The following is a 25,197-nucleotide window of genomic DNA, read 5'->3' on the forward strand; positions in this document are numbered from 1 at the left end:
TTATTCAAAACTCGTGCTAGCTAGAGGCCGCCAACTCCAGCCACGGCCGGACTCGACCGTGCTCAACAGGAGGAGAGTCGATTCCGGCCGTATTCGAGCACGCTAAAATGGCTGCAAGCGCATGGCAACACTTGCGCGGGTGCGTGTCTCCCGGTAGGGTGCCTGTATGTTCTTCCAGGCACTCTACCGATATGCCGCAGACCTGCTGCGCCGCTTCTTTGGCGCTCACGATGACGGCGAGGACAGACTGGAAATCGCGGCTGCAGCTGAAACAGCCATCGTTCGCCTCAAGAAGACGCGGGAAAAATCGACCAAGGACTTTTTCTCTGCGAAGTGAGCCGCCAGCTCGTGTGCTGCCGAATGATCATGGATGGACCGTTTGGCGCGAATAAAGTAACGATTCTTTGCTGTTTTTTTTCGCGGTCTGGTGTGAGTTTCGGTGGTGAGTACATCCTCCATTGCATGTAAATTGTCGATAGAGATGAACATTGGCTATAACGAAGTAATGATTATAATGAAGTACTTATGACCCCTTTTCAACTTCGTTATAACGAGGTTTTACAGTAAGTGGAAGACGACATATTGTGGAGGATCAATAACCATGAAGAGAAGTCTACGCGGGTTAGAAAACTAGGCCGTATATATAAAGTCCAAACAAAGGCCTTGCAGTTGTCAAATTTCTGTGCTACAGTCTCGCACAGTCGTTTGGCCCTGCAGCGTGAAGACAATCAGCTCCACGTCAAGCGCTTCATGCGGCAAGTTATGAAGGGTAACAAGGGTAGCCAAAACTAGCCTTGGGGCTATGGATCCAGTACTACTCACAGCACTAGTATATACGAAAATTTCTGAAAAAAAAAAAAAATCGTAACACTGAGCTGGCTCTCATTCTCAGCAAACGATCACTTGCTATGTGTTGGAGGCCTGCTTTCTTTAGATGCCGGTGCACGCTACTGCGCACCAAAACGTGATTATTAAGGCAATTTACTGACGGCTTTACCAACTATTGGTCAAAGTTCATGGCAACATTCCATGGGCATCTGTAATGCATGGTCACTTATTTTTATAATTTTATTTCACAAAGGGGTTGCTGAATTTCGGCACCCGAATGAGCACAACGGTGCAAGCGTAACGCTTAGTTTGCTGGAGTGCTGAAAAGAAACCATTCCAGCTCTGGCGAAATGCTAACTCTCTCACCGATCGGCTGCGTGACGCCAGTTCTTGCGGTTCAATCGTTCACTTTATCTGTACCATTGATGAAACTTTCTGCACAAGCGCGCGTGCCAGCACTGAATTTCAGCGCCAGTGTTCATCCCTCATTTGTACTCGGTTCCTTGCAAATAAACTTTCACCGACGCACTTATCCTCTCCACAGCCGCTTTTCGACGTATTGCTGGTTTGTCACTGACGTATACAGCTAGGATTTAATTGCAGAAGAGGTTTTTCAATACTTTAAAGAACTTCTTGTTTTATTTCCTAGCCTTGAGAATATCGGCAGCCATTTAATCGACTAGTTTAATTAATGGGACACACGGGTCGAAAAATTGCCATTTTTTGAAAATATGTTGATTTTTTATTTTCACTTGCATTATCATCTTTGACTATCCTTCTTTCAAGGAAAAAAAAAATGAAAACGAAAAATGAATGAGAACTTAGTGAAAAACATGTCTGAATGAGCTCCAGTACACAATGACTATACATATGTGCAGTTGACCAGGGCACTTTGTTTCTGTGCACTATTGTGATGTGGTTGCGAAGAGTGCATGCACTTATGTGATCTACTATGTGCGGTTTCGACAGCGAGAAAGATGAGCCGCCCGAGCCCGTGATCCCAGACCATACCATGTACCTCATCGCGGGCTTCGTGCTGTGCCTGGTCGTCGGAAGCCTGGTCTTCATGGCTTACGTCATGATCGCCGAGAGCGGTGCGCACAACCTTTCCTTGATAAGAGACCCTTTCAAGGATGTCGTTAGGCATCAGCTTTTACTGGTTGGCAAGGATGCGAAGGAAATGGGGATGCTAAACTGAGCCCTTTAACCCAAAAGCTAGAAGCAGCTAGATCAGCAGTCATTCTCTTGTCATGCTATGCTGACCTGTCAGCATAGCATGCCTTATTTCTGAATTCTCTAGACGTTTACTGCTGCTCACTAAGGTGACTGGTGTTTGAGCGCCATTGCAAGTGTCTGCACAGAAGCATTGAACTAGGGGAACTACAAGCATCCCACTTCTCTTCAGTCAGTATGATAATCATGTACATAATACTTAGTTGCAAATGCTTCAAAAACTTAAGCCTTCAGCTGAAATGCACAGAAGTGAATCCACCCTGGCAGCCAGAGAACTAGCCGAGACTTCCTCCAGGCTCACCTTGCAGTGCAGCCTGAAGTGCAACTTAGTGACATATACAACAACTGCCATACCATCACAACAAACCCCAGTGGCGTGCTTCCAAACGCTTCGCTGCACAGAGCGTCCACGTGACATGTGTGATGTCACGGCGCGTGCTATTCTTTTGAGCGCCTGCTAACAGGAGCCCACCATTTGGGCTCTGGCCTCAATTGAGTACTGGCACTGACAGCTCGGGTTCAAGCCACAGGCCTTTTTATTCTTTTCATTGCTAACCCTTTTTTCTGCAAATTTAATACTTTTTTTTTTTCTCAAAACACATATCTACGTGTTGTTTTTGTTAATAATAGTGATTTGGTATGCTTTAGGTCGCTTGAGGTTTGGGGCGCAGCCAATGACGACATCCAATTACCATTGCGCATCACGCAAACAGACATGTCACGTGGGAGCTTCGTGCAGCAAAGTGTTTGGAAATACGTACCCTGGTGACAGCACCCACCAGCGTGGCAAGCTCATCTTTTTATAAATTGGGTTGGATGCTGGGCCAGGCCTTAACAAGGTCTCAGGTCACACCTCTGCCATTTGGGACAGAACTAGAATTATGGAGGGCTTTGAACACTTTGAAGTATACTGCAGGTAGCACTCTGAAAGCCCCAGCTGCAGCTTCTACTCTACTGAAGTGCCCTTAGAAAAAAAAGTTGGTGCAGCTTGCACTGGTGGTGCAGGGCTGGAGAAACAGTACAGCTGGCGGGTCGACGTTGCTCCTTCTGGTCTTGCTAAATTTTGTTAGGCTTCGTGATGTTCTTGCTAGGCTAGGCTAAGTTTTGAGGGGTAAGGCCTGGTTTAGTTGGATTTTACAAGTCTGCTCCAGCCGGTTTTCCACAGTGACAATGGATCCCAAGGGGAGACAAGCTAGGCCGACCCCACCTCCGCCGTCTCTCCAGCCTTGCACCACGAGTGCAAGCTGCGTCAGTTTTCCTTCTGTTTCAGAAGCCCACGAGAGACTATCACCCTTAAAATGGTACAGTAAGGGGTGCGATACGTATATACTCCTTGTGCCCACACTCGAGCAGGCGTGAAAGCGGACTTCACTGTTATAAGACCCTATCCGCCGTGGTGCACCCTTTACATGCGGCACAGTTTTTTTAGGGGCAAAGCATCTTAGGGAATCAGGTTGTCGGTGTCGTCTGATGTTGTCAGGGTAAATCAAGTTGTCGAACGATGGTCAAAAAACAAGTTTATAATGGATAAAACCAGCTCAAAACAGACTAACACGATTTAAACTAATTTAATATACGAGAATATCAGGATTTAATTGCACTAATAACAAAAATTTGTTAAATTCGTCTCGAAATTGGATTCAAATGCGAGGTTTTCTTCTGTAAAGCATACTTAGCGTGCTGTGGCGTGTGACACGACGACAACTTACGGCCAGTCTGTCTCTCATTTAATTGCTTAAATCCAGTTTAACGCAAGAGGGGGGTTCAACGCGTGCTGGTTGAGGCGCCACCGCCTCAGCAAGCACGCGATTGCTCCTCTCACCGGCACTTATCTGGCACCCAATCAGCGTGCGCTGTGCGGTGAGAGACTTGCAATTTTTGAACACACTTATACACAGCATGCTTTGCCCCTCCTCAGGTTTCCCATTAGTGGAGATGGCCTGGTTTTTTTTTTCTTGGTATTTTATTTGCAAACGCCACCGGGCCAAGCTCAGGCTGAAACCACCCCACTGTAAAAAGCACGACAACCTTATCTCATGCACTACATGGCAGAACGTATCTACAGCCTCTGAATGGTGATTTGATTTGTTAGTGGAGCTTGACACAAATTTCATCCCTCTCCAAATGACTTCTGCTCTGTCTGTGGCCACGTCAGCCAAGATGCGTTGCAGGCATCTCATATACCAGCGATTCTTATGCTTGCTTGGTATTTTGTTTTCTACCTTGGTTTTACAGTGGCAGTCGGGGGTGCAGTAAGAAAGTGACACGGCCACGCCTTCTCCACCTCAGGGAATAAGCAAGATCAAGTGTGTCAACGGCCTGGACACCACATGATGATTACGTCTTTCTTCCATTACACAAGGATCGTTTTCACTGGTGCATCTGCATCATTTCTAGTGTGCCTCCTAATGACAGCCTTTTGAAACAATGTATACACTCATCTAAAAGAACAGAGTTGCAAGGATGAAGCACTTTCAGTTATGGTTTGCTGACAAGGACATTGTTTATTTAAGCATTCAGGTACTTTGTACAAAAATAAAGATGCGAGATATCAGAGGTGTGAGACAGCTTTGGCTCTACTGTTTATTCCGAAACATGTTTGCAAGCGCAGCAAGGCTAGATGCCTGCAGGACACCATAAATTACTTTCTTTACAGGTATGTACACGTTATAAACTATATATGAAACTCACAACATACACAAGCAAGAAAAAAACTAGCATATATAAATTAGAAGCTTGCTCGAGACAAAGGGAAGCAAAAATGCACGTTTGCGGGGACGAAACACGTGGGAAGAAAAGTTCTTAAGAAAATACGGGGCGTAGGAAATTCAAGAATCCTAAAAGGCATTTTGTTGTTCCACTTTGATGGTCCTAGGTCAGACGCGGGTGACTAGAGCTGGACAAATACACCGCTCACACATAGGCGATGTCTCCTAGCACAGGGACACTACAGCATCCCCTCGTCGCATCTGCACAAGCCACACGCTAACACTCTCGCACGCTCACAGCCACAAGTGCCCGCAAACAGCACTGCGAGGGCTACTTTGTTCGATTTATTTTCCAAGCGCGCTTAAAATATATGTAACGGCTGCAACAATGGTTCAGTTCCCCATAGGAACCCTGGCATGCATGCGCTGCCCCACTAGCTAAGGGACGCGCGCCAATACTTCACAATTAAAAACGTCGCCGGTCTGGGCCTAGCCATTCCTGGCGGAGATTTCGGCCACCTCGTCACTGTTTTCTATCTTGTTCGCCTCACCACGAACTGCAGCAAACTGCGGCCGCCACTTATGAATACTGGGCTGGAAGTTCTGGGGGGAAGGTAGCAGCCTAGGCACACTTTCAAGGAAACGCGTCTGCCCTTCAGGAAGGACATGCAGCGGTAGAAGGCCAGCCTTGTCTTGAAAGAGACGGCTCGCTGTACAGTAACAAACTGTGACATACTATGTACGTAGAAATGCCGCCAATAGCAGCGGACTAACCCCGGAGTGCTGTGGACCAGCTAAAGGGCTGGCACGACAGCAGAGTTTGGGGAGTACCGCCGCAGTTGCTACCCACTTAGGAGATGTAAACAAGACGGTCGGGGGCCTCGTGACCGGCCGAGTTGGTGTCCAGCCCTTCTGCGCACGAGAAAATGTCCCACAGAAGGCCGTCGCCTGAGCCTTCCTCCTACAAGTCCACAAAGGCACTGACTATCGGCTGGCCGTGGAGATTTGTTTGCCTCTCGTCGCTGTGAATTTCTTCTTCTTCTACGAGTGTCGAAGAATGGACGATCAGCGAGGCCTTGGCACGGGCGTCTTGAGGACAAGTGCACTCTCTGCCGAGATGATCGGAAGAGCATTGTCCCGGTGGAAGTTGACCAGGTGACTGACACTTTCAAAGGTGCGGTCCTTGGTGCGAACCTGCAATGCAACAGAGAGGGCAGCTTGGGTCAGCACGGCGAAATTCGGCAAGTAAAAGGGGCAGCGAGTTAAAAGGCCGGTTCACAAAAAGACTAGGCATTGTGCATGGTGCACTAAGAGAGAGAGCTATAGGCCTCCTGCGCTGGAGTTTTAGCGACATGCAGCGTCCCTAATGGCGACACCTCTGGGTAGTACAAAAGCAGACGACCCTCGCCGCCCTCCATGCGTTTTAAATTACTAGGCAGAGTGAAACTTCGTTGTACTTAGTTTAATCACTTTGTGGCACGTTTAAATGACTGCATACTGTATGAAATAGCCCTTAAAGTAGTTCTAGAGGGGAAACAAAATAATATCCGCTCAAACAAGCCGATTTATCGGCCTTCTTTTCAGCGAGCTGTCGCAGTCGTTGCGGCGTGGGACAGTATCGCTAGGTCGGGTGGCCTAACTTCCCGATGACGATTACCGTTCTTTCTTCTTGCGTGCGGTCGACAAAGAAAAGTTCATGAGTAGCATAAACACGGAACGCTGCTCATCCTATAGCCTAAGGTAACTGTAAAAGGTTAACTAAGGTATAAGCTTGGGCATGTTGGTATAGCATTCTCGGAACAGCGCAAAGGGACGAGGACGAGGCGTAGACGGGACACAGCGCAGCGTACGCTTCAACAATCTCCCGTGTCATTTGATTGTTACCTTTATAAAGTATGGAGCATTTTTTGAGGTCAGGATAACAACCACAATCTTTACAATGTGCGCCTAGATGTCCGTTATCTCCCTTTTTCATGTTATTGCGATGCTCGCGCAATCTGTCATTTCCAGTCTGTCCGATGTACTTTTTCTTGCATTTGTTCGGCGGTATCAGTGGTATTTGTTCAGCTGCGCTGTGTCTCGTCTACGCCTCGCCCTCGTCCCTTTGCGCTGTTCCGAGAATGTAAAAGGTTGCTTCAGCGGGAGTATGCAAGCTATTCCAAGAATTGCGCAGCCGACTCGGCTGACACTGCTGGCCTGGCACCGTCATGAAAACGAGTGGAAATTTTGTTTTGTATTTTCGCAAACTAAATGATCCTTGTGTAACGTTTTACGCCGCACGATTTACGAACGGCAAGGTACATATACTAGCGAGTAGGTGAGGCATTCCGTCAAATAAACAAAGTTCTATTAAAGGACGCAAAACAATCACCAAATCGCATGCCCGCTGCCTGCAGAAATGTGAACTTCTATATTTGCATAACATAACATAACACAGCCGCATACACGGCGCGCGGCCCCGGATATTTACGTGTGATCATCGCTGTCTGTGTTGGTTATCTTTGTCGCTAACAATCTGAACGCCGACACGCCAGTTTTGTCCTCAAATGGAGTTAGACAGCGAGACAAGAACAGAAAATTGGTGGCTTCCAGTTGAATTGACCCCCATCTTCACACTTCGCCAGATTATTGCCAAATATTATAGGCGATTCGCTGAATTTTATCACTTTGCATTCAAAGCCCCCCCTCCCCCTCCCACCCGATTTGCCCTCCGCTGTGTCGGCTGCATGCAACTCGGCCCTACACTTCAAAACGATGCTGACCCTCATTCTAGCCTATTAAGGGGGCAGTTGGGTCTTTGGGGCCGAAAAACGGTCAAAAAAAGCGTTTTCGGAAAAATGGCATTTTCAGCCTCCACGGCCATTTTTCTATCAGTCTGTAAATTTCCTCATCAAAAGGCACCATATTTTGTTGTTGTTATATTATAATAGCATTTTAAAGTGCACTCTACAGCTCAGTTAGCGCAGAATTCGATGGTGAAACGGCACTTTTTTTGCAATGCAAAGCTAGCATTTCGTCCTCGGATATCTCGGCACCCAGAGCAGGTACAACTGTAACTGCTTTTGTTGCTTCTGATACCGAAATGTGTCGAGACTGCAATGTTGGAAACAAATTTTTCAAATGAAGGCTTTGGAAAATTATTATTGCGTTCAATTGGCACCACCTGCGATCCATTTCTGGCACAGAGCGGGAGGAGCGAATTTCACTGTGTTGTACAACGACCAAAAATAGCTGAATCAAAAAAGTTCTTCCAATTGTATTCTTTAGTCATTTGTCTGTCTAGCCACGTGGTAATTGGCATTCTGTATGGAGTGGTTATTTTGTAACTGTGACCCAAAATAATGGCAATTAATCATCAATTAACTCAAAATATAATCAACTTACAAAAAATCTAATGGCAGATGTGAAATCAGCACAAAGAACTCTATAATGCAGTGCAGTTTTATTAAAATTGGTTGGTAAATAAAAAAAAATAGCTCTAAGACCAGTCTGCCCCCTTAAGTGCGAACTGGGAATATATGATGCAAGATCGTAATTAAGCAAAGTGAGCGCAAATAAGGAAAGCGAGCGACCTCTCCGGTCACCTGACCGGTTTGTTTTACGGCCACTAATTTCGGAATCGCAAAACATTTCACGCTTCTTACGCTCGCTGAATTTTGTCACTGAGACACGCAACAAAACGGCAAGCTAACGCTGCACCATGTATTCGTAACGGCGACGCAAACGAGCACTATTTAATGAATGCGCACGCATAGTGCGCAGGTACGCAAAAGAGCGGTGCACCGTAGCAGACGAACCAGCGGTCCGCCAGACTCGCTGGCTTTTCAAGCGCAATCATCGCCGATTGCGTCACTCTTCTTTATTGATCGGCTGTTGTTGAAAAGTCCTTGCCACCTAGAGTAGTAAGCAGTTTAAACCAGAAGTTTCACTTCATACGACCATCGATCGGTGAACCAGCGAGTTACAGAGCTCCGTCACCGTACCGGCACTTTCGTCGGCGCTGTGAACTTATTTAGCGCTGCAAAGCTTTTTCCCCTAATGGCAAGTTGATCGCCTGAAGAGACCGGACTCGTCGGGGATGGGCTGGTGACCATGTCGCAAAACAATCGGGAGCATCGAGCTTATTTTGCTTCTGTCAACACGGGATTCTATGGGACCCACGCAGCTTTGTAGTACCCGAAAGTACTGCCTGGAAGCCGCTTGTGCAGCGCCCCCTGGGCAGCGCAGGAGGCCTATAGGGTTGCAAGCTTTTGCTCTGGTTGAAGCACATTGCATCAACCGTTAAGTGTCTGAATCCTTCATTTGCTGCCATGTCCGTTGAGCATCAGAAACAAAAACATCAGGACTCGCCACTTTCCACTGCAAGGATTGACACGCACCATTTATATCTGCTGCAGTTTAGACCTACAGTCGTTGGCGGCACCAGTTCGTTGCAATTTTTTATTTTCCAGACGATAGTTTGTAAATGAAACGCTTGACAAGGAATGGGACTGAAATGCGTTTTATGCCTGCTTAAAATGCAGCAGATTGTGCAGGCATGTGGTCAGTCAGGTTGACAGCCACAGCGATATGTTTCATGACGATCTTAAGCCCCAGTTTGCATCACAAGACTGGTAGCAAAAGAACCTGACAATACCAACAAAAGCTGCAATAACCCAAAGCGTAAATGCCGGAAGGAAATGAGAACGAAACTGCTAGGATGATAGGAAAGATTGCCCCTAACAAACACTAGGTGCACGCCTTCAACTAACTGCATTTACCACTGTAAGAACCACAGTTTCCCAATAGGGGAGCAGTCAAAGTAGGGAAGCACTTGACAGAACTTCATATTCCATATTGTGCGTCTCTCCTATACTCAGGACACTGCCATACCTTGAACATTTGTCCCGTAAATAATCGTGACTAGTTAAACAAAAGCATGATAGTCCCCATCCCCGCACATTACTGGCCTTTGCTCCCACACATGCAAGTTTTCCTCCTTCCACGCAGACCAGGAAGGACAGCACACGTACCACGCCGGCGGGGTCGACGAGCAGCAGGTGTCGGCGTGCCCCGTTCTGCATGCCTGTGAGCACGAACTGCCCGGGCGAGTTGTGCGACTCCCGGACGAGGAAGTCCCCGTCGTGGGTGAGCCGGGCCTCGCCCTCCTTGCGGCTGATGGCCCCGTGGAACCAGGGCTCCCGCTCCAGGGTGGCCCGGTGCCACGACTCCTCCTGGGCCATGCCCGCCGGCAGCGGAGGCGGAACAGCAGGGGGAGCCACAGGGGCTGCACCGAGAGGGAGATGAGAAACACCTGGGGGTCAACATCGGCTACAAGTTCGCGGGCACGAAACTGAAAGCCGGGACTGGCATCACAGACTGTACTGCCTTTTGCAATGTCATGAGTCGTGAAGGCAGACAGGGTAGAGTTTGTTCCAAAGCAAAGGGCACACAACATTGCGACATGCATGCTTGCAAGCATGCGATACACACACATGGCAAGTCCTGCCCTCAGTTTACTGCTTCCAAGTTGTACCGTCGCTTTGGTCATGACCTTAGCTGCGTATGTCATAAGGAACTGAACTTGCTCAAGTGTTCAGGATGTATACTAGTCGGGTAGGAAACAGCTACACCCACTGATCACAGCGTTTCTCGTAACAAATGCTTACATTGCAAAGGAAAGGGGCACAGCATGCACTACAGCAATGAAGTCTGCTTACTGCAAACTTTGGTTGCAGCATGCACATGCTACTCCAACGAGGCCATAACTTTGTTGCAGGCGGCACTACAACACACATAAGGACCTGATGCAAAGGCAGAAATGGCACGCACAGAATGGCAGCATGGCTTTACCAGTTACAAGTACTATGCGGAGGGGTGTAGGCCACACGACCTGCCTAGCGCACACAGGCAGTCTTAGGGATGGTGGTTTGGTAAAAGTGCGAGAACATTATATCCAAACTGACCCACAATGAAACCATCTCAGATCAGTGGGAACCGGATATCCGAGACACTCACGCATTTCAAATGGGTCCAAGATGCCGTTCTTGCACAGTCCCATATCCTGACCCATGTTGACGTACTCTGTGGAGAGAAAAGAGAACAATGACCATCACCACAAATTAGTGCCAGACCAGCAGGGCTTGGCATTGACTGCTTTGCAGTTTTAATTCATAACCCTCTAACACATGCAGCCTTCTGCGTGCGATAGACAGCAGTAATCTTTTCTAAGCATCGTGAATCCAAAGGCACTCCGCAGTTACCAAGAACGCAGGCACCTTGCCAACTCACCGTGGCGCAGTGCAATTGGTGCTGGTGGGAGTTCCTCGCCACTCAGGTCGATGAGATTGGTGTCGCGAGACACTTTGCGTGCGTTGGGCTGCGGTGGAATGCTGGTGGGAGGACACGGGGCCCCCACTAATGCTTCTCTCGAAGAACCCTTGGCAGCCTGCAAAAACAGAGTATTACCATGTAAGATCGCATTTCGGAACGAGTCAGAAGCGTAAGTTCTAAAAATGAATCATTCAGCAGAAAAGAATGATTGCGCCTACATAAGAAACCGCTCATGCGATTCTGAATATGACCAGTGTGTTTTTAGCAGCGACTTGCTTCCCGAGTCTGAGCCCTGCTCTGAAGGTATGAGGGAGGTGAAATTCGAAATGGTGGACGACAACTTGTCTTTGACAATGAGACCGCTGCCTTGAGGAGGCAGAGGAAGTAGACATGAAAGCGTTTGGAACGCTGACAAAGACAGGGCAGTGTGAATGTAGATGATTCACAGGGGCAAATCTTTGACAAACGTTAATTATCCACCCGAGAGTCTACTGATCTTGAAAATTGCGACCAGTGCTAACTAATCTACTCAAAAATCTACTTATCTACTCAGACATTAAAGCCAGAGTTGAAAATCATGTTTTGAATGGCGCGCGACTTTGACGGAGGTTGCAATAATAGATGTTCATTTTCTCCACAAATGGAGCTCGTGACTGTGCCTCAAGTGAGGCGTGACACACGACTGGTCCAGAGTTTTTGCCTACACGCACATGAAAAATCCACGTAACCCCAGCCGTCAACCACTTCAATGCAACAAGAAAGAGAAACACAAGCAGTGAGCCAACTTACGTCGGTTGCAAGCTCAGTTCGATAGTCGGGCAGTGGTGGGACTGGCGGTGGCGGGGCCTCTGGGGGAATTTTGCCAGGAAGGTCATTGTAGTAGTCGGGGTCATCCTTGGAAGGCAGCACCGTCTCTGGCCTGCATGCATTGCAGAGGAACAAGAAAGATTCTCAAACAGGCTCCAACAAACTCACGCAATCGAAGAACCACCATGATTGTGCTTACTCCACTCAATCACTAGATTCCTCTTGAACAGACTATTCACGAAAGCGGTTAATTATATGCAATCATTTCACATTACTTTTAACCAAATCAGGCATTGTCTGTCTTGTTCCCCACCCCGCTGAAAGGTGCAACATTTACATTTCAGGCCTATTCAGCATGTGGAAACACTGCACATCCAGTGGCCGAGCCTTTCCTGATGTGGCAAGACGATCCTGCCACAGCCAGAGTGTTGTTCCCTATAGCACAGCATAAGTTGCCCACGTTTTGTGGCAACTCAGAGGGTTGGCAAGCGTTTGCTACTAAAGATGGCTGCAGTGACACTGTTACACAGGAACTTTTGGTAACCACAGAATGCATACACATGGCAGCACGATAAAAATATGGCTGAAACAGTAGGACTACCCAACCACAGTCAACGAGGCTACAACTCCGCGCTGCTTCAACAGGCCTCTCGGAAAGGCCGAGGAGTGCTTGCACTGGCAGAAAGGTAGGCTGTTGTCATGGTAGGATGAAATACCAGCACGTGCAGCTGTGTACGAGCAGGGGCTACATACACAACAGAGCAGAAGTGGCATTTTATCAAAACTGGCTTTGGCCCAAAGCCCTTGCTAGCCCTCGTAAAGATGGGCCATTACACGCCTACCCAATAGGATGTCGAGTGCTTATGATGGGCGATTTCTCTCTCCCTCCCTGGCTCACCTCTTTGGGGGTGCCAGCCCGGCCCCCGGTGGGGGAGCGGTGCGCATGAACTCCCGGAAGCGCAGCTCGAAGGCGTGCCCGATGGTCGAGATGACGTCCTGCGCCAGCACACCACCCGAGCACTCCAGCACAAAGCAGGCCCGCGCATTCTGCCCGTCCTTGGCCACGTACGCCACAAAGTCCAGCGTCTCCTGCGCACCATCGGTGGTTGGGGAACAAGGGAACAAGATCGTCACACGACGCACCCTGATGCGGGCAGCACCAACCACAATTGCCAGCACAGTTGAAGACGGGCCTCAACACTCTACTGCTCCTCACTACTGGAATGCATAAAACAGCCCGGGGAAACTAACTTTGTTTTTCTCTGCCTCTCTCACTCTCAGCAGGCATTAGATCCACTAGATCATGAAACTTTTTGGGGGGCAGAAATGTCACAACAAAAAGGTCTCGCTCCCTTTTCACATTCCTCCTCCTCCTCCCCCCCCAAATGCAGGCGCCAGCGTAGTGCCCTTACCGCGTCACCGGCAGAGGCAAACGAGATGTTGGGCATGCTGTGATCGGCGATCACTTGGCCGCTCTCCACGATGGCCAGTGTCAGGTTGGAGCTAGTGACACAGAGGTTGACATTGGAGCCAGCATAGTCCAGGTTTGGACGGTCTGCCAGCATCCGCTGCAGCCGGCGATCCACCTGCGAGGCACAAACCAGACAGGCCATTATCATCACATGCCTATCCGATTATCCGATTAGGGCACGAAAAACTTCCGAGAGAGTGAGAGCCCCCCCCTCCTGTCCTGAAAAACAGGAAGATTTCGACTGACTGATCGTTACCCCCCTGGTTACTTGAGGACACGTTGAAGTGACTAAATAACTCATGACCTCACTGCTAAGTGGCCTCCAAGGACTGCATTAGCAGTCTGAAGTTGAGCTTGCAGTTGCACTGCGATACCAAGTTTGATTAATGATGCTTGCACCCTGCCCAAGGACATGTTTAATGTTCAAGGCACGTGAGGTAAGTGTGTGTGTGTGTGTGCATGTGGGGGGGGGGAGTGGTTGGAGTGGTAGAGTGCACACAGTGCTGTTTATGCAAGACGGTTGTGTCCTAACGCTTATTCGGCCGGCATTAGAGCATCCTAAACACGACAGGCACAGAAAAAAAAAAACTAAATGTTTAACTAACTGATGGCTTCACTTCTAAAAACGCACCTGGAATGAAAGTGCACTCGTAGCTGCACAGCCCTTCAACAAGCCCCACTCAGCGAATGGAATTTCGAAATTGCCCGTCCCTGCTGTTCGTGGTTCAAACATCCGGCCCGGCAGCATGTTCTCCTTGTGGCATCTTTTTTTGCTTGTTTACAGTTTCCGGGTTTGCTCAATGTGAGCACTGAGTCAGCCAGCGAAGCACTTCACAACGCCCACACGCACAGCCCAGTTCGTCGTCGAAACAGGAAATGAACGCGCACACACACACTGGCACGCAGACACCAGCTGTGCGTCTCCGACATTGATGAAGAGCTAAAAATGCTATGATTTCACTATTATGTGGATGAACACCTGCCGAGGGACGCCCACACATGCACAAGCTCTAGCTACAGGTACCACCCATTGGGCTGACTGTTCGGCAAAGTGAGGCACTGCTTCGGCTAAAAAACTGCGCAGACAGATAACAAACGCTAAAGCTGCTCGTTTAACGAAACGCGAAGTGCCACATGTAGGTCGTGTAAAAACGGGGCTCAATGAATGAACGTGCTACATTATGAAGACCTCCACATTTTTTTCGTCCCAGAGCAGAACTGAATGGCGACCACCTCTGAGGAGGCACCTCTGCCTACCACACAAGGAGGCACTCGTTATAATAAACGACTTTTCGACGCAAAGCGCAAACTAGAACGAAATGGCTCGACCCGATACAATTTGAGGTTTGATGTTACACGTGCACTAAAAATCAATGAACACCTCACCTTTCGTTTCCTATCCACAGGCCTAAGTCCGGCTGCCTCACATACCCTAGTGATGCATTCTCTGAAAGTAGACAGGCAAAGGGGGGAAAAAAGAATAATTCAATGTTGCTGTTGCTGCAGGTACAACCAACATAGAAGAATGTTGGCCGGAAATGACATTTTCGCCAGCTGAGCCAAACGAAGCCTTACTTTGCTATCAATGACCTTGTGTCAAAGTCCAGTGACTTCATTGACATCTTCACGTCCAAGCAGCCGATATACTGTGCAGAAAAAAAGACGAAATTTAAGTGAAATTAACATAACTGACATCAAAACACACCGAAAGCACAACAAATTGTTTCATAATCAGGGGAGACAAAGGGGAAAGATTCAAATGAATGTTCCACAGAATGTGTCAAGGAGCATTTTGTTGTTCCTTGAGTGAGTAAAATGAAGCAAATGAAGCATACAATGAAGCAACGAAACTCAAAGGAACAACTGTACGTTGATAACTTATACTTGGTTTTAGGTAAACACACCCACACACACAAATACCCATGACTGGTGCAATCCCACCATTGCTAACGTGATACAAACTAGCCCATTCTGAAAGCTATACGAGACTCAGACATTAAAGGCACTCAATGATATTTCATAAAAATAAACTAAATATGTCCCAGTGTGGATAAAAAAAGCAAACCCCAAAACACAGGAAGCCCAGTTACAAATGTAAACAACTACCCCCCCCCCCCCCCCCCCTCCTAGCAGTGCAGAATGCGTCAGCACTACGAGCATTGAACCAGGTTCCTTTTCAGTTTGTCACCTTGAAGAGGAGCCTACCATTCCAAATTTCCAAACGGCATAGAAAGCAGGCAAGGGCACAACGGAAGGAAGGAGGGGGGGAGGGGGCGTACTGTCGGAGCTCCCCTTTCCCCAGGTAAGTTGGCCACCCCCTCCCCCCAATTGTCAGAAGTCCCGCGCCGCCTCTCCTCCCTCCCCGCCACGGGTCTGGCGGTAAAACTCACAGGTGGCTTCTTTACAGCCCTGAACAGAGTTCGCCCGTGTGTATGGAAAGCTGCGCGAGGCGGGGGTAATAGGGCGCGCCCACAGAAGCTCGCTGCTCTCGACCACCAGGGGGGCCCAAAGGAACCACGGGACGTGGTGTGCCAGCTGTTCCTCGGACGCGCGGCAAACAAGACAGAAAAGGACCTTCCGCCGGAAGGTGGAACACCCCCCCTCCCGCAGCATCCGCCGTTGGCGCAAAACCGGAAGTAGAAACCCGGCGTCCCGCACGCACGGCCCCGGTCGTCGTCTGCTTCCGGTTCTACAACACGCTTCTCGTTACTGCGACACGCTATCCCACTGCCGCCATAATTTCGGCTTCCGATTTGCGCGGAAGCAGCGAGGAGGAGGAAGGGTGCCCGGAACGAAGGGCGCACGCAGCGCCTGCTCAGCGAGCCGCGCATGAAAGCCCGGAGGCGCACGAGATCGAACGATGCCTACGCGGACTGCACACACTCACTGGACTGAGAGAGAGAGACTGATGGACTAAAAGCTCGCCGAAACCCCGGCCTTGATTGGGAATGTTGTAAGCTGGGCTAGTTGGTGCTGTTCCATGGCGGGTAACAGCGCGAACAGGACGAAAACCCGAAGAGGGAGAGACACACAAGGGAGGCCCACAAGTCTCCCCGTAATAACTGCGACCACGCGCGTACGCTCGCGCCTTACTAGGGCCTCCACAATATGCTCCTCCTCGCCTACCGTATAACCAAAATAGAACGGACATGCGTTGGTATACCCACAGCCGAAGTTCGCATAAGCTGCCCAGGAGTCCGGTTCCAGACGGGAAAGCGGTAGCCTCAGCCCGCGTTTTCAACGTCGCGACTAAAATTAATCGAAACTTAACGAAATGTCATGTTGCCACCCCAGAGCTTGGGTACAGGATGCGAGAAGTAGACGCGAAGGTACGATCAGCGGCCAGGTAAGCTCAGGAGTGACCCCGCTGCTTGTGGTATGTGAAGCCCCTGGTAGAGCGCCCTTCGCCACTCAACAGCGCGGGCGGGCGACGACAGAGAGGACCGCACATTCACCCGCACCGGAGCAGCAATCGTCGACTGCCTTCCCGTTATTTGCTACCGCCCGCGAGCACGTGCCACGAACGGCAGCCAGGTCTGCGGCGCAACAACCGACACCAGCGGCATCCTCCTCGTCCTCAAGGTGCGACAACGCTTGCCAGCCGGCACACTCCCCCGCTATATGGCCATGGCCTAGCGCCATGCTCAATGACCGCCAGTCACGCCTGCACAGGCGCGGGAGGTTCCTTTCCTGCTATAATAATGACTGTAGGTGCGTTCCAGCGCGCAAGCTCAGCACCCTCACGGCGTCAGGACACACGCTTCTGCAGAAAGGCCGCAGTGAGGCTCACCCTGACGGCGTACGAGACTCCCGGTCCGAGCACCTGCTGGTCCGTGTGCAGCCAGCCCCGGGCGGGCCGGCTCACGAAGCCCGAGGGAGCGGGGTGGGCGGGCGGCCTGCTGCCGGCCCCCTGCAGCTGCGACCACGAGGAGGCCGCGGTGGCCATGCGACTGCTGCTGCTGCGGGGCGCGGGGCTCCTGGCCGCTTCGCTCTGCTGAGAGGACGGGGCCGCTGCAGAGGCGGGTGCCACCGTGGGGGCAGCGGCCAGTGGGGAGGCCGAAGAGGCAGACGTGCCCGCGGACGGGCCACTAGGCAGCGTCCGGCTCGCGGGGACAGGGGCCACGGGAGTCGGGGGTGCCTGGCACTGCGGCGGCGAAGACGACACGCATGCGCTCCTGCGCAGAGAAGGCAGGCACACGGCTGAGAACGCGAGGCCTCCCTCTGGGAAGAGGTGCACTTTATTTTGGCCGACACACGCGCGGAACGAGGCGCGAAGAAGGCGCTCTCACCCCTGCGGAAGGCGCGTGTACCGCTCGCCGTCCACGAGCGCGGCGTCCTCTGCGGAGCCCGCCGCGGAGCCCTGGTGGTGCAGCAGCAGACCGGGGTCCTCCTTCCGGCGCAGGTTGGCCTCGAGGTGCCGCACGAAGGAGGGCGCGGGCCCCGCGCCCGGGCCCTGCGCCGCCCCGCTGGCCCCCGCGCCCGTCCTCGCCCTGCGCAAGACGCCGCCCACGCCGCCCTCCGAGCTCAGCAGCAGAGACGATGATGATGAGCGCTGCTGGGACTGCTGCTGCTGGGACTGTAGTTGCTGCGCAGACTGCTGCTGCTGCTGCGAGTCGCCTCTCCGCCTGCCGGTCTTGGACGACTTGGTAACGGTGGCGGTGGCCGAAGAACTGGCGGGGAGCGCGGCGCTCTTCTTGCCAAGGGTCCGGCCGCTGCTGGCGGGAACGCAGCAGTCAGCCAGCGCGACACGCACGGGGCCTGCACGATGGGCAAAGGGACGACGGTTAGAAGCCCATCACGACACAACACCACGCTAGTAGCTCCCAAGGCACAAGGAGAAGGGAAAGCTTTCGCTTTGCTCGGAGCCTTTGGCCCGTGAAAGCCTGCCGCACGCCCAGGACTACAGACACATGCACCAACGATAGTGTGCCAAGTCGAGGTTGGCATACGCTGACCAGCCGATTATCAATACGGCCTGCTCATCTCCTGGCACAGAAGAGCATAAAAGCGCGCAAAACAGCCAGGCCCACTATTAGAGTAGCCCGGACAGCCCTTTCCCGCCAAGTACTCGGGGTGGGGGGGCAACGCTGAGAATTTGTCGGAAATACCGCTGATCCTGACAATGGTTGACAAGAGCAACTTCGTGCCCACACCTTTCAACGAGACTCCCACGTGCGTTACGGAAGCGACTGGAGCGTGTACAGGGCACAAGTAGATGCAGCGAACAGCACAGCCGCGAGATTCGAGCGAGGCCGGCGCGTTGTCCGACACGCTCTCCCACCCAACTCGAGAAACCCCGCACATAGACGGAGGAAGGAATCATCGCCGTTTTCCGCCCGTAATTACGGCCGCGGGGCTTTTCTCAGCGCGTCGCCGGCTGACGCTACGCAGGTGCTTGTCCCCCCGTTTCCACTCGGATTGCTGGCAAGCGAGCAGCGAAGGCAGCCAGCCATAAAAGACGGCGCGTCCCAAAACAAGGGGGAATCGAGCCAAGTGTGTGTGGCCCAGAGCGAAGGAGCTCGCTGCAACAGAGCAGCCAGGCGCGAGGAGTGAAACGATGCGGGTGCAGTACACGACACGACTCCTTTCCAAAAGCGACAACAAATGCTGCACTGAAAGAAAACGGCCAGCGGGGAAGGATTCGCGAGAGAGGACGATACGGGGGCTCGACAAGACCAAGCTTAGAAGGAAGGAACCAAATTAAGGCAATCATATCAGCCGAGGGAGGCGAGGAGAAAAAAGAGAGGGAGGCACACACAAAGGAAGAGCTGTGCGGTTTCTTTTCGGGGGACGGCGGCCGCTTGCTGCCGGCAACTGCTCGGCTCGAGGAGTCGTGAAGAGACGACGGGCGCGCGGGGGAGCGGCCGCTTGATTCTCCGAGAGGCGGAGGGGGGAGGGTCTGTGTTGTAGAGGCGCGCTTCCCGGAAACAGAAAACCCCACTTCCGGTCAGGGAGCGGAGCGAGGGAGCGCCGCGAGAAAACACCGGAAAGCGGAAACGAGCGTGTCGGTCGGGGGAGCCCGGCTGCCGCCCAAGCGACGACGAGTGTTCCGAGACGGCCAGGTTTCTCGCCACTCGTACGAACCGGCAAGGCGCTGGTTCGCAGCAAGGGCGCGAAACAGCGGCCACATAAAAGACCTCCCCGCAAAAGCTGGGCCGTAGAAGCTGAACACAGCTTTTCTTTTATATTCTTTTTATTCAAGGACTAAATCGGCGTACTAAAAGCAGATACGATCGTACCACAGACACCGCTCTCAGCTCCACACACCTACTATTTTCCTTTTAAAACACAAAACCGCACGCCGTAATAAAAAGCAGCGACTTGAGCCGTTTTACGTGAAAGCTGCCGGCAGCATCCGGCGACACTGCATGACCATGCCAGGCGTGAAACCGAAAATCGGAAACACGCACGTTACAACGCAAGGTTTGAGTGGGACACAGGCGATCAGTCGGCGGTGACGTTACGTTGTTCGTAAACTGAACGCTCCCATATCACCGCACTAGTGCAGGTTTAAGTGAGCTGGTGACCCGCACTGTCGATAGCGCTTCGAGGCGGAGGACCAAACGAAAACGGGACATAGGGGCTGGAAATACAGAATGCAATGAAAAAGCGCGTTTCATCCGAGAATTTAAATGAAGAATTCAAATCTCGGAGTCACTTTTACAGCATAAGCGTAAAAGTACATCTCCTAAAATCACCCCCCCCCCCCCCAACTCCCAAGGAAAAAAAAAAGACAAACGTCGCCCGGCCCATCTTCTAAGCATGCATAGGTGAACGACACTGGATATGAGGCGTAAAAACAATGGACCATTTCGTACTGCAAGGTATATACGTCAAGCGCTTTGAGAGAAACGCTGTCAGCGGTTACCAAAAACAAAACATTTGTCGCTACAGCTGACAGCGGAAAAGTTGTACGACAGCTTTCAAAACTTCCCATTCAGTTGTTTCCAACATACCGCAGGGCTATGCAAAAGATAACACGCCCTCGAGCGAACGGGGCATATCTCGAACTGCTCCGCGGCAATATAGTAACACCAAAAAAGCTGCGTGAGGGGAAACGCGTCGTAAACAGCTCAATCGGAGGCCGGATACACAGAGCATTCGCGTTCTTGTTGACATGATAAAAAATGTGCGTAGTTCGACTACACGCGAGGAAATGCTGGCTTTGCAGACCACCCACTGTGAAGCGTGTACCGCGATTCAAAACGGCTTCGTGAATCCAGTCCGAGATCCTTCGACACGGGACTTAACCTTTCCCATCAACACTTCCCCTTTAATAAAGAGGCCATGAAGACAAAATACAACTCTGCTATATTCCAGCTAAGAAAGGCGTTTTTTGAGCAAAAAAAAAAAAAAAAAGCGCAAGAAGTATTTATTGACAAACTTTCAAATTTCGCGCTACAGTGACGTAATATGGGCCAGCACTAAAAAACAGTTATCAGTGTGTTCACTGCATGTTAGCATGCACGCGGTGTTATCAAACGGTGTTAGGGGCCTGAAACACGATCGCTCAGTCACGTTTCATGGATGCGGCTTCGGTAGGCGGACGCAGTCGCACAACCGAGATTCTGTGACGTCGTAGAAAAGTTGCCGAAAAGTGGCTAGGGAGTCGCCACTACTTCGTATGTTTTTTTTATATCTCCATTAATTGTTTGCTAGCTTCCATTGAATAGTTGCAATTACAAAAAAAAAAAAATACACTAGCGATTTTGCTGCAAAGCGTTAAAGGAACCCTCAAAAACGACATAAACCCTTGTTTTATTTTAAAGAATCAGCCTTTGATTTGTTAGAGAACCAGCGCTAAACTCCACCGACCCCGCAAGACGCTGTTTTAATAAACAAAAAAGAAAAAAAAAAACCTGTTGTCCCGAACTCCAGCCGTGACGTCACTGGAAGGGAGTACCCAAAAAGGAACTAATCTGCACGTGCGTTAACTATATGGTAGCAGCACACAAGTGGGGCGATCGAACGGAATCCCAGCCATCGATATAATTGCCCAATGGCGTTTATTGAGGGCGGCACTCCTGTTGTCTGGCAGCGCCAATCACACAAACTGTTCCATTTCACGCGACAGGGGCAGTGCGGGAAAGCTATTACCCACCCTCTCGTCCGCTCTCCCCACTACTTAGCCGAATAGTTCAAAGCTTGCATTTAACGTGGCAATATTGCTACTCCAGCGAAGCAGTCTTCCAGATGGCCGAAGCTCGTATCTTGCCCCCAATGGTTTTGTTCCCGTCGAGATCGCCGTCCTGGTTTTTTTAAAGCTTGCGTCCCACAGGCACCCAGAAGAGCTATTGTAATCGAGATGCTTCAGGTAACACCACCTCGATTACCAGGCGTGCGCAAAGATAGACAAACGCCACGCCAGCAGGCAGATTGCGCGCTTCCGTTGGTCAATGTGCGCGATAACAGCGGCCGCTATCACAGACACGATCAACAGGAAGTTCAGAATCCTCCCCCTCCCAACGTGACGCTTATCACTGTGTGCAGGATGAAGTAGAGGGACAAAGAATAGGCGGAGATGAACGGAAACGGAGATAAACAATAAAAACAACCCATGGCAGGCATTGCATACCGATAAATAAAATGTTGCACTTGTGGGCGTCGGTGGGGCTGCTTGTGCGTCGGCTGGGCGGGAGAATCTAAAATGGCGATTGCCACGAGTCCATTTCCTCTGATCCGCCAAAGTTCCACGTAATCTGACGAGCGAATCCAAACGAACCGGCGAAACGTAGTCGGCTCGGGCTACACCGGGATAGAAGGCGCTCTACAGAACGAAGGAAGCTGATTCGAGACCTCTAGCGAAACATGGATAACATGCCGGGGACCACAACCATTTGCTCCAGAGTCAAACCGGTCGGGTGCGCCACAACACCCTAACTTCGGCGTAAACCGAAGAGAGGTGGTATACCAGGGGACGTGTTTACGGGGAACGCGGAGGTGCGGGCAGCAAAAATCGCCGGGCCAGTTCCGTTGCTCGAAACTGGGAGAACACGACTGCAGAGGCTTAACGCGACTAGCCGAAGAACAAGGCGCGCAAGATTACTTTGTTTCTTGCGTACATCACACAGAAGCAGCATATTTATGTCAACACAAAGAAGGGGCGAGCGTTTACGTGTACGTATGGGCACAAATTATTGGCAGGGTTTGGATCTTTCAGTTACTTTTCGCACACGCGACGCACATTTTTTCGGTTACTACAGGAGACGAGATTCCCTTGAGAATAGTTATTCACTTGGACTTCACTGGCATTATCTCCGGCCCCATTCATGCGGAGTCATGGATAAATGAAATACAAACACGAAAACATGAACCAGAACACACTAACAGCGAAATTTCCTTGCATGCAAACGAAGCTTAGCAAAGTGACCGTTCAAATATGCCACAACCGAACCTTTATATCATGGCGGACATGGAGACAGCACACGCACGAAAGTGACGCTCTGGCTCCAAATTGCAGCGTATAACTGCAAACAGATGGCGTGCTTGTTTCCGATATTTCCGCAGGTGAAACACGAAAGATCAATAGCCGAATACGAACAACACTACGGTATGCGACTCTTCGATTATCAAGTGCCGGACCCAGCGCGGGCTCCCCGAGAAGAGATCTGATCTGGCATTCATTTTTCTGGTACTCTAGGACTCCCTGCGGACTGTCCGCGGTGAGTCCAATTAGACTGCACAAAGAAGAGCCCCGACAGCGGCGACCAGATGAGCAACGAGACTGCGTGTCGCACCTTCCTCATCTGCACGCGAAAAGCACGACGCAGACCCGATCTTACGGTGGAGAATTGGTGAAGGAGCGGTAAAGTTTGTTCGCACAGCCGGATGGAAAGGCGGCGCGCAAAGAGATGAGGGAAAACACTGCAGCGAATATGCAAACTCGGGCGGCTTCGGGACGCGCTCCCACGGCGTCACAGGATTGCGCGTTCGCCTCGGAGCGCAGATGAGCGTCATTCTCCGTTGGCCTTAAACACAATTTATTAGTCATAACCGTATTAAAAAAAATAACAAAAAATCCGGGCATGCTGTCATAGTCGCCCTTCGGGGAAGGAGATGAACCGCAGTGTTTTAGGCCAAACACATTCGGCGAACCAGAGCGCGATTTTAAGCGGGACGCATGGCGCCGCGTCACTGGAGACGTTTCGTCACTTGGTGCCAGCCTCATTGACGGAAACCACGTGACGGCTCATTCACGGGCAGCTGCAGCTGCGACGCGGTGAGCCAAGGGCGAGTGAACTTGCACAACACGCAGCACGCTCTGACCGCACCTAGGAGGCTCGCAAGGGAGCACGCGACGGCCACGGGCCCATGTTTGTTGCACGCACCAGTCCGGCCGGTCATTAGACGCGCCCATCAAAACAAAGAGCCGCTGCAGCGAAATGAAGAAAAGCCGGTGTTAATGCGGGCTTGTAACTACATGCGTAGTTAACAGCGATAAGACAGGACAAAGAGGACAGGACACGAAGGAAAGCCCGCTGCGCCGTAACAGCGAATCCAACTGTAAGCGCGGCACAGGGATAAAGCACAGGGACGTCGAGAATGGCCCGAGATACGGCCAACAATTCACCATCGTGGATCGTGTTGCCGCGCGTGGGGTGACGGAACCACTCCCGATCCCCCCCCCCCTCGTGTGAGAGCGATAAAAAGGGCCAATCACACCAAAAAACTCCACTTCACCTCGGCCAAAGTAACGAAAGGGGGGGGGGGGGGGAGGGTCCGAATGAGTCGTTTTTGGTTTTCAAGGCAATCTACAAGGACAATGACACTTCGCGCATGCGCTCCAAAATACGCATAGCCAGAGGAGAAAAAAAATCAAAGCAACCCATAGAGCGCTAGAAAACAAAGCGCAATTTAAAATAAAACAGTCGCACAGCGTGCACCTCCCTTTTCCGTTGACGTAATAAACCTGCCACTGAACAAATGCCACGCTGAAACACCGCTCGCCGTTAATGATGTAGCGAGTTCACAGAACGTTCCCCATCGCTTCCTCGAAAAGCCAATAAACTCAGTGAAAAAAAAAAAAAAAAAAAAGCTGGCACGAAACCTTCCGATGGAATATTCCAAAACGCGAGTTTTCACAAGCCTCGACGGAAGCAGCCGCAATAAGTTGCGCCTCCCTTCGTCAGCCTGGAGTTTAGGGCGTTTTTATTATTGTCGTAAAATCTATTTCGGTGCAAAGGAACAAACAAAACAAAGACGTTTCCCCTAATGTAATCCGCCCATACTTCACCCAAGCAGACCCAAGCTAAAAACAGCACAAAAGTGAAGCCTAACTCCATTACTGTCATGCATGTCCTCGAAAAGATTAAAAAGAGATCAGGGATACACACGGCGAAATACCTGCGCACATCATGTTCCGCTCTTTCAAGGCCTCTAAAGCTAGACAAAACCAGTGAAACGGACACGCAGACCTAAAGTCCCTCGTGAGTGTCCCCAATTCAATTACGGAATTAAAGCTTGTCCCTATTTCGATACCGAAAAAATAAATCGAACCCCCCCAACAATAAGGCACACCCAATAAAACCCAAGGTTAGTGTGGCACCCGCCGGGGCATCTCAGGGCAAGGCTGACGTCAAGGCTGACGTCAGCGCATGTCAAGGCTGAAAAATTCACTCTTCCAAAGTCGACAAAGTCTCCTAACGCCTCGTGGCGTCGCAGCGTGGTATACTTACATATACAGTAAACCATAGTCTTACCAAACACCCCCCAAAAGTGACAAGGCCGTGCGTGACGTACAAAGGAGGCGAGTATATGACAAAGTCACGCGCTTTTCCATTGATTGATTGTAGGGTTTAATGCGCCGACGCAAAGCAGGCGATGAGCGCGCCCTAGTGG

General features: G+C 50.8%; 1 protein-coding gene and 1 long non-coding RNA gene across 2 annotated transcripts in view; one reads left to right on the forward strand and one right to left on the reverse strand.

Annotated features, from left to right (window-relative positions):
• The first annotated feature begins 1,225 nt into the window (after positions 1-1,225).
• Positions 1,226-4,612, forward strand: LOC144169931 (uncharacterized). The gene is made up of 2 exons (XR_013322543.1): positions 1,226-1,922; positions 4,297-4,612. It is a non-coding gene; the product is annotated as an uncharacterized LOC144169931 (long non-coding RNA).
• The window catches only part of Shc (SHC-adaptor protein), a 32,263-nt gene continuing 11,678 nt past the window's right edge, over positions 4,613-25,197 (reverse strand). Inside the window, exons 2-12 of the mRNA XM_077699381.1 lie at positions 17,649-18,117; positions 17,150-17,534; positions 14,935-15,005; positions 14,746-14,806; positions 13,301-13,474; positions 12,787-12,977; positions 11,871-12,000; positions 11,040-11,196; positions 10,767-10,832; positions 9,782-10,035; positions 4,613-5,963 (exon numbers count right to left, since the gene is read on the reverse strand). Of these exons, the coding sequence (XP_077555507.1) occupies positions 5,835-5,963; positions 9,782-10,035; positions 10,767-10,832; positions 11,040-11,196; positions 11,871-12,000; positions 12,787-12,977; positions 13,301-13,474; positions 14,746-14,806; positions 14,935-15,005; positions 17,150-17,534; positions 17,649-18,117 (2,087 nt within the window). The 3' untranslated portion in view covers positions 4,613-5,834. The remainder of the gene's footprint in view (positions 5,964-9,781; positions 10,036-10,766; positions 10,833-11,039; positions 11,197-11,870; positions 12,001-12,786; positions 12,978-13,300; positions 13,475-14,745; positions 14,807-14,934; positions 15,006-17,149; positions 17,535-17,648; positions 18,118-25,197) is intronic.

Source organism: Haemaphysalis longicornis, unplaced genomic scaffold, assembly GCF_048455015.1.
Source record: "Haemaphysalis longicornis isolate Haplotype H1 unplaced genomic scaffold, Haemaphysalis longicornis Haplotype H1 scaffold_2, whole genome shotgun sequence".
Classification (NCBI taxonomy): Eukaryota; Metazoa; Arthropoda; class Arachnida; order Ixodida; family Ixodidae; genus Haemaphysalis; species Haemaphysalis longicornis.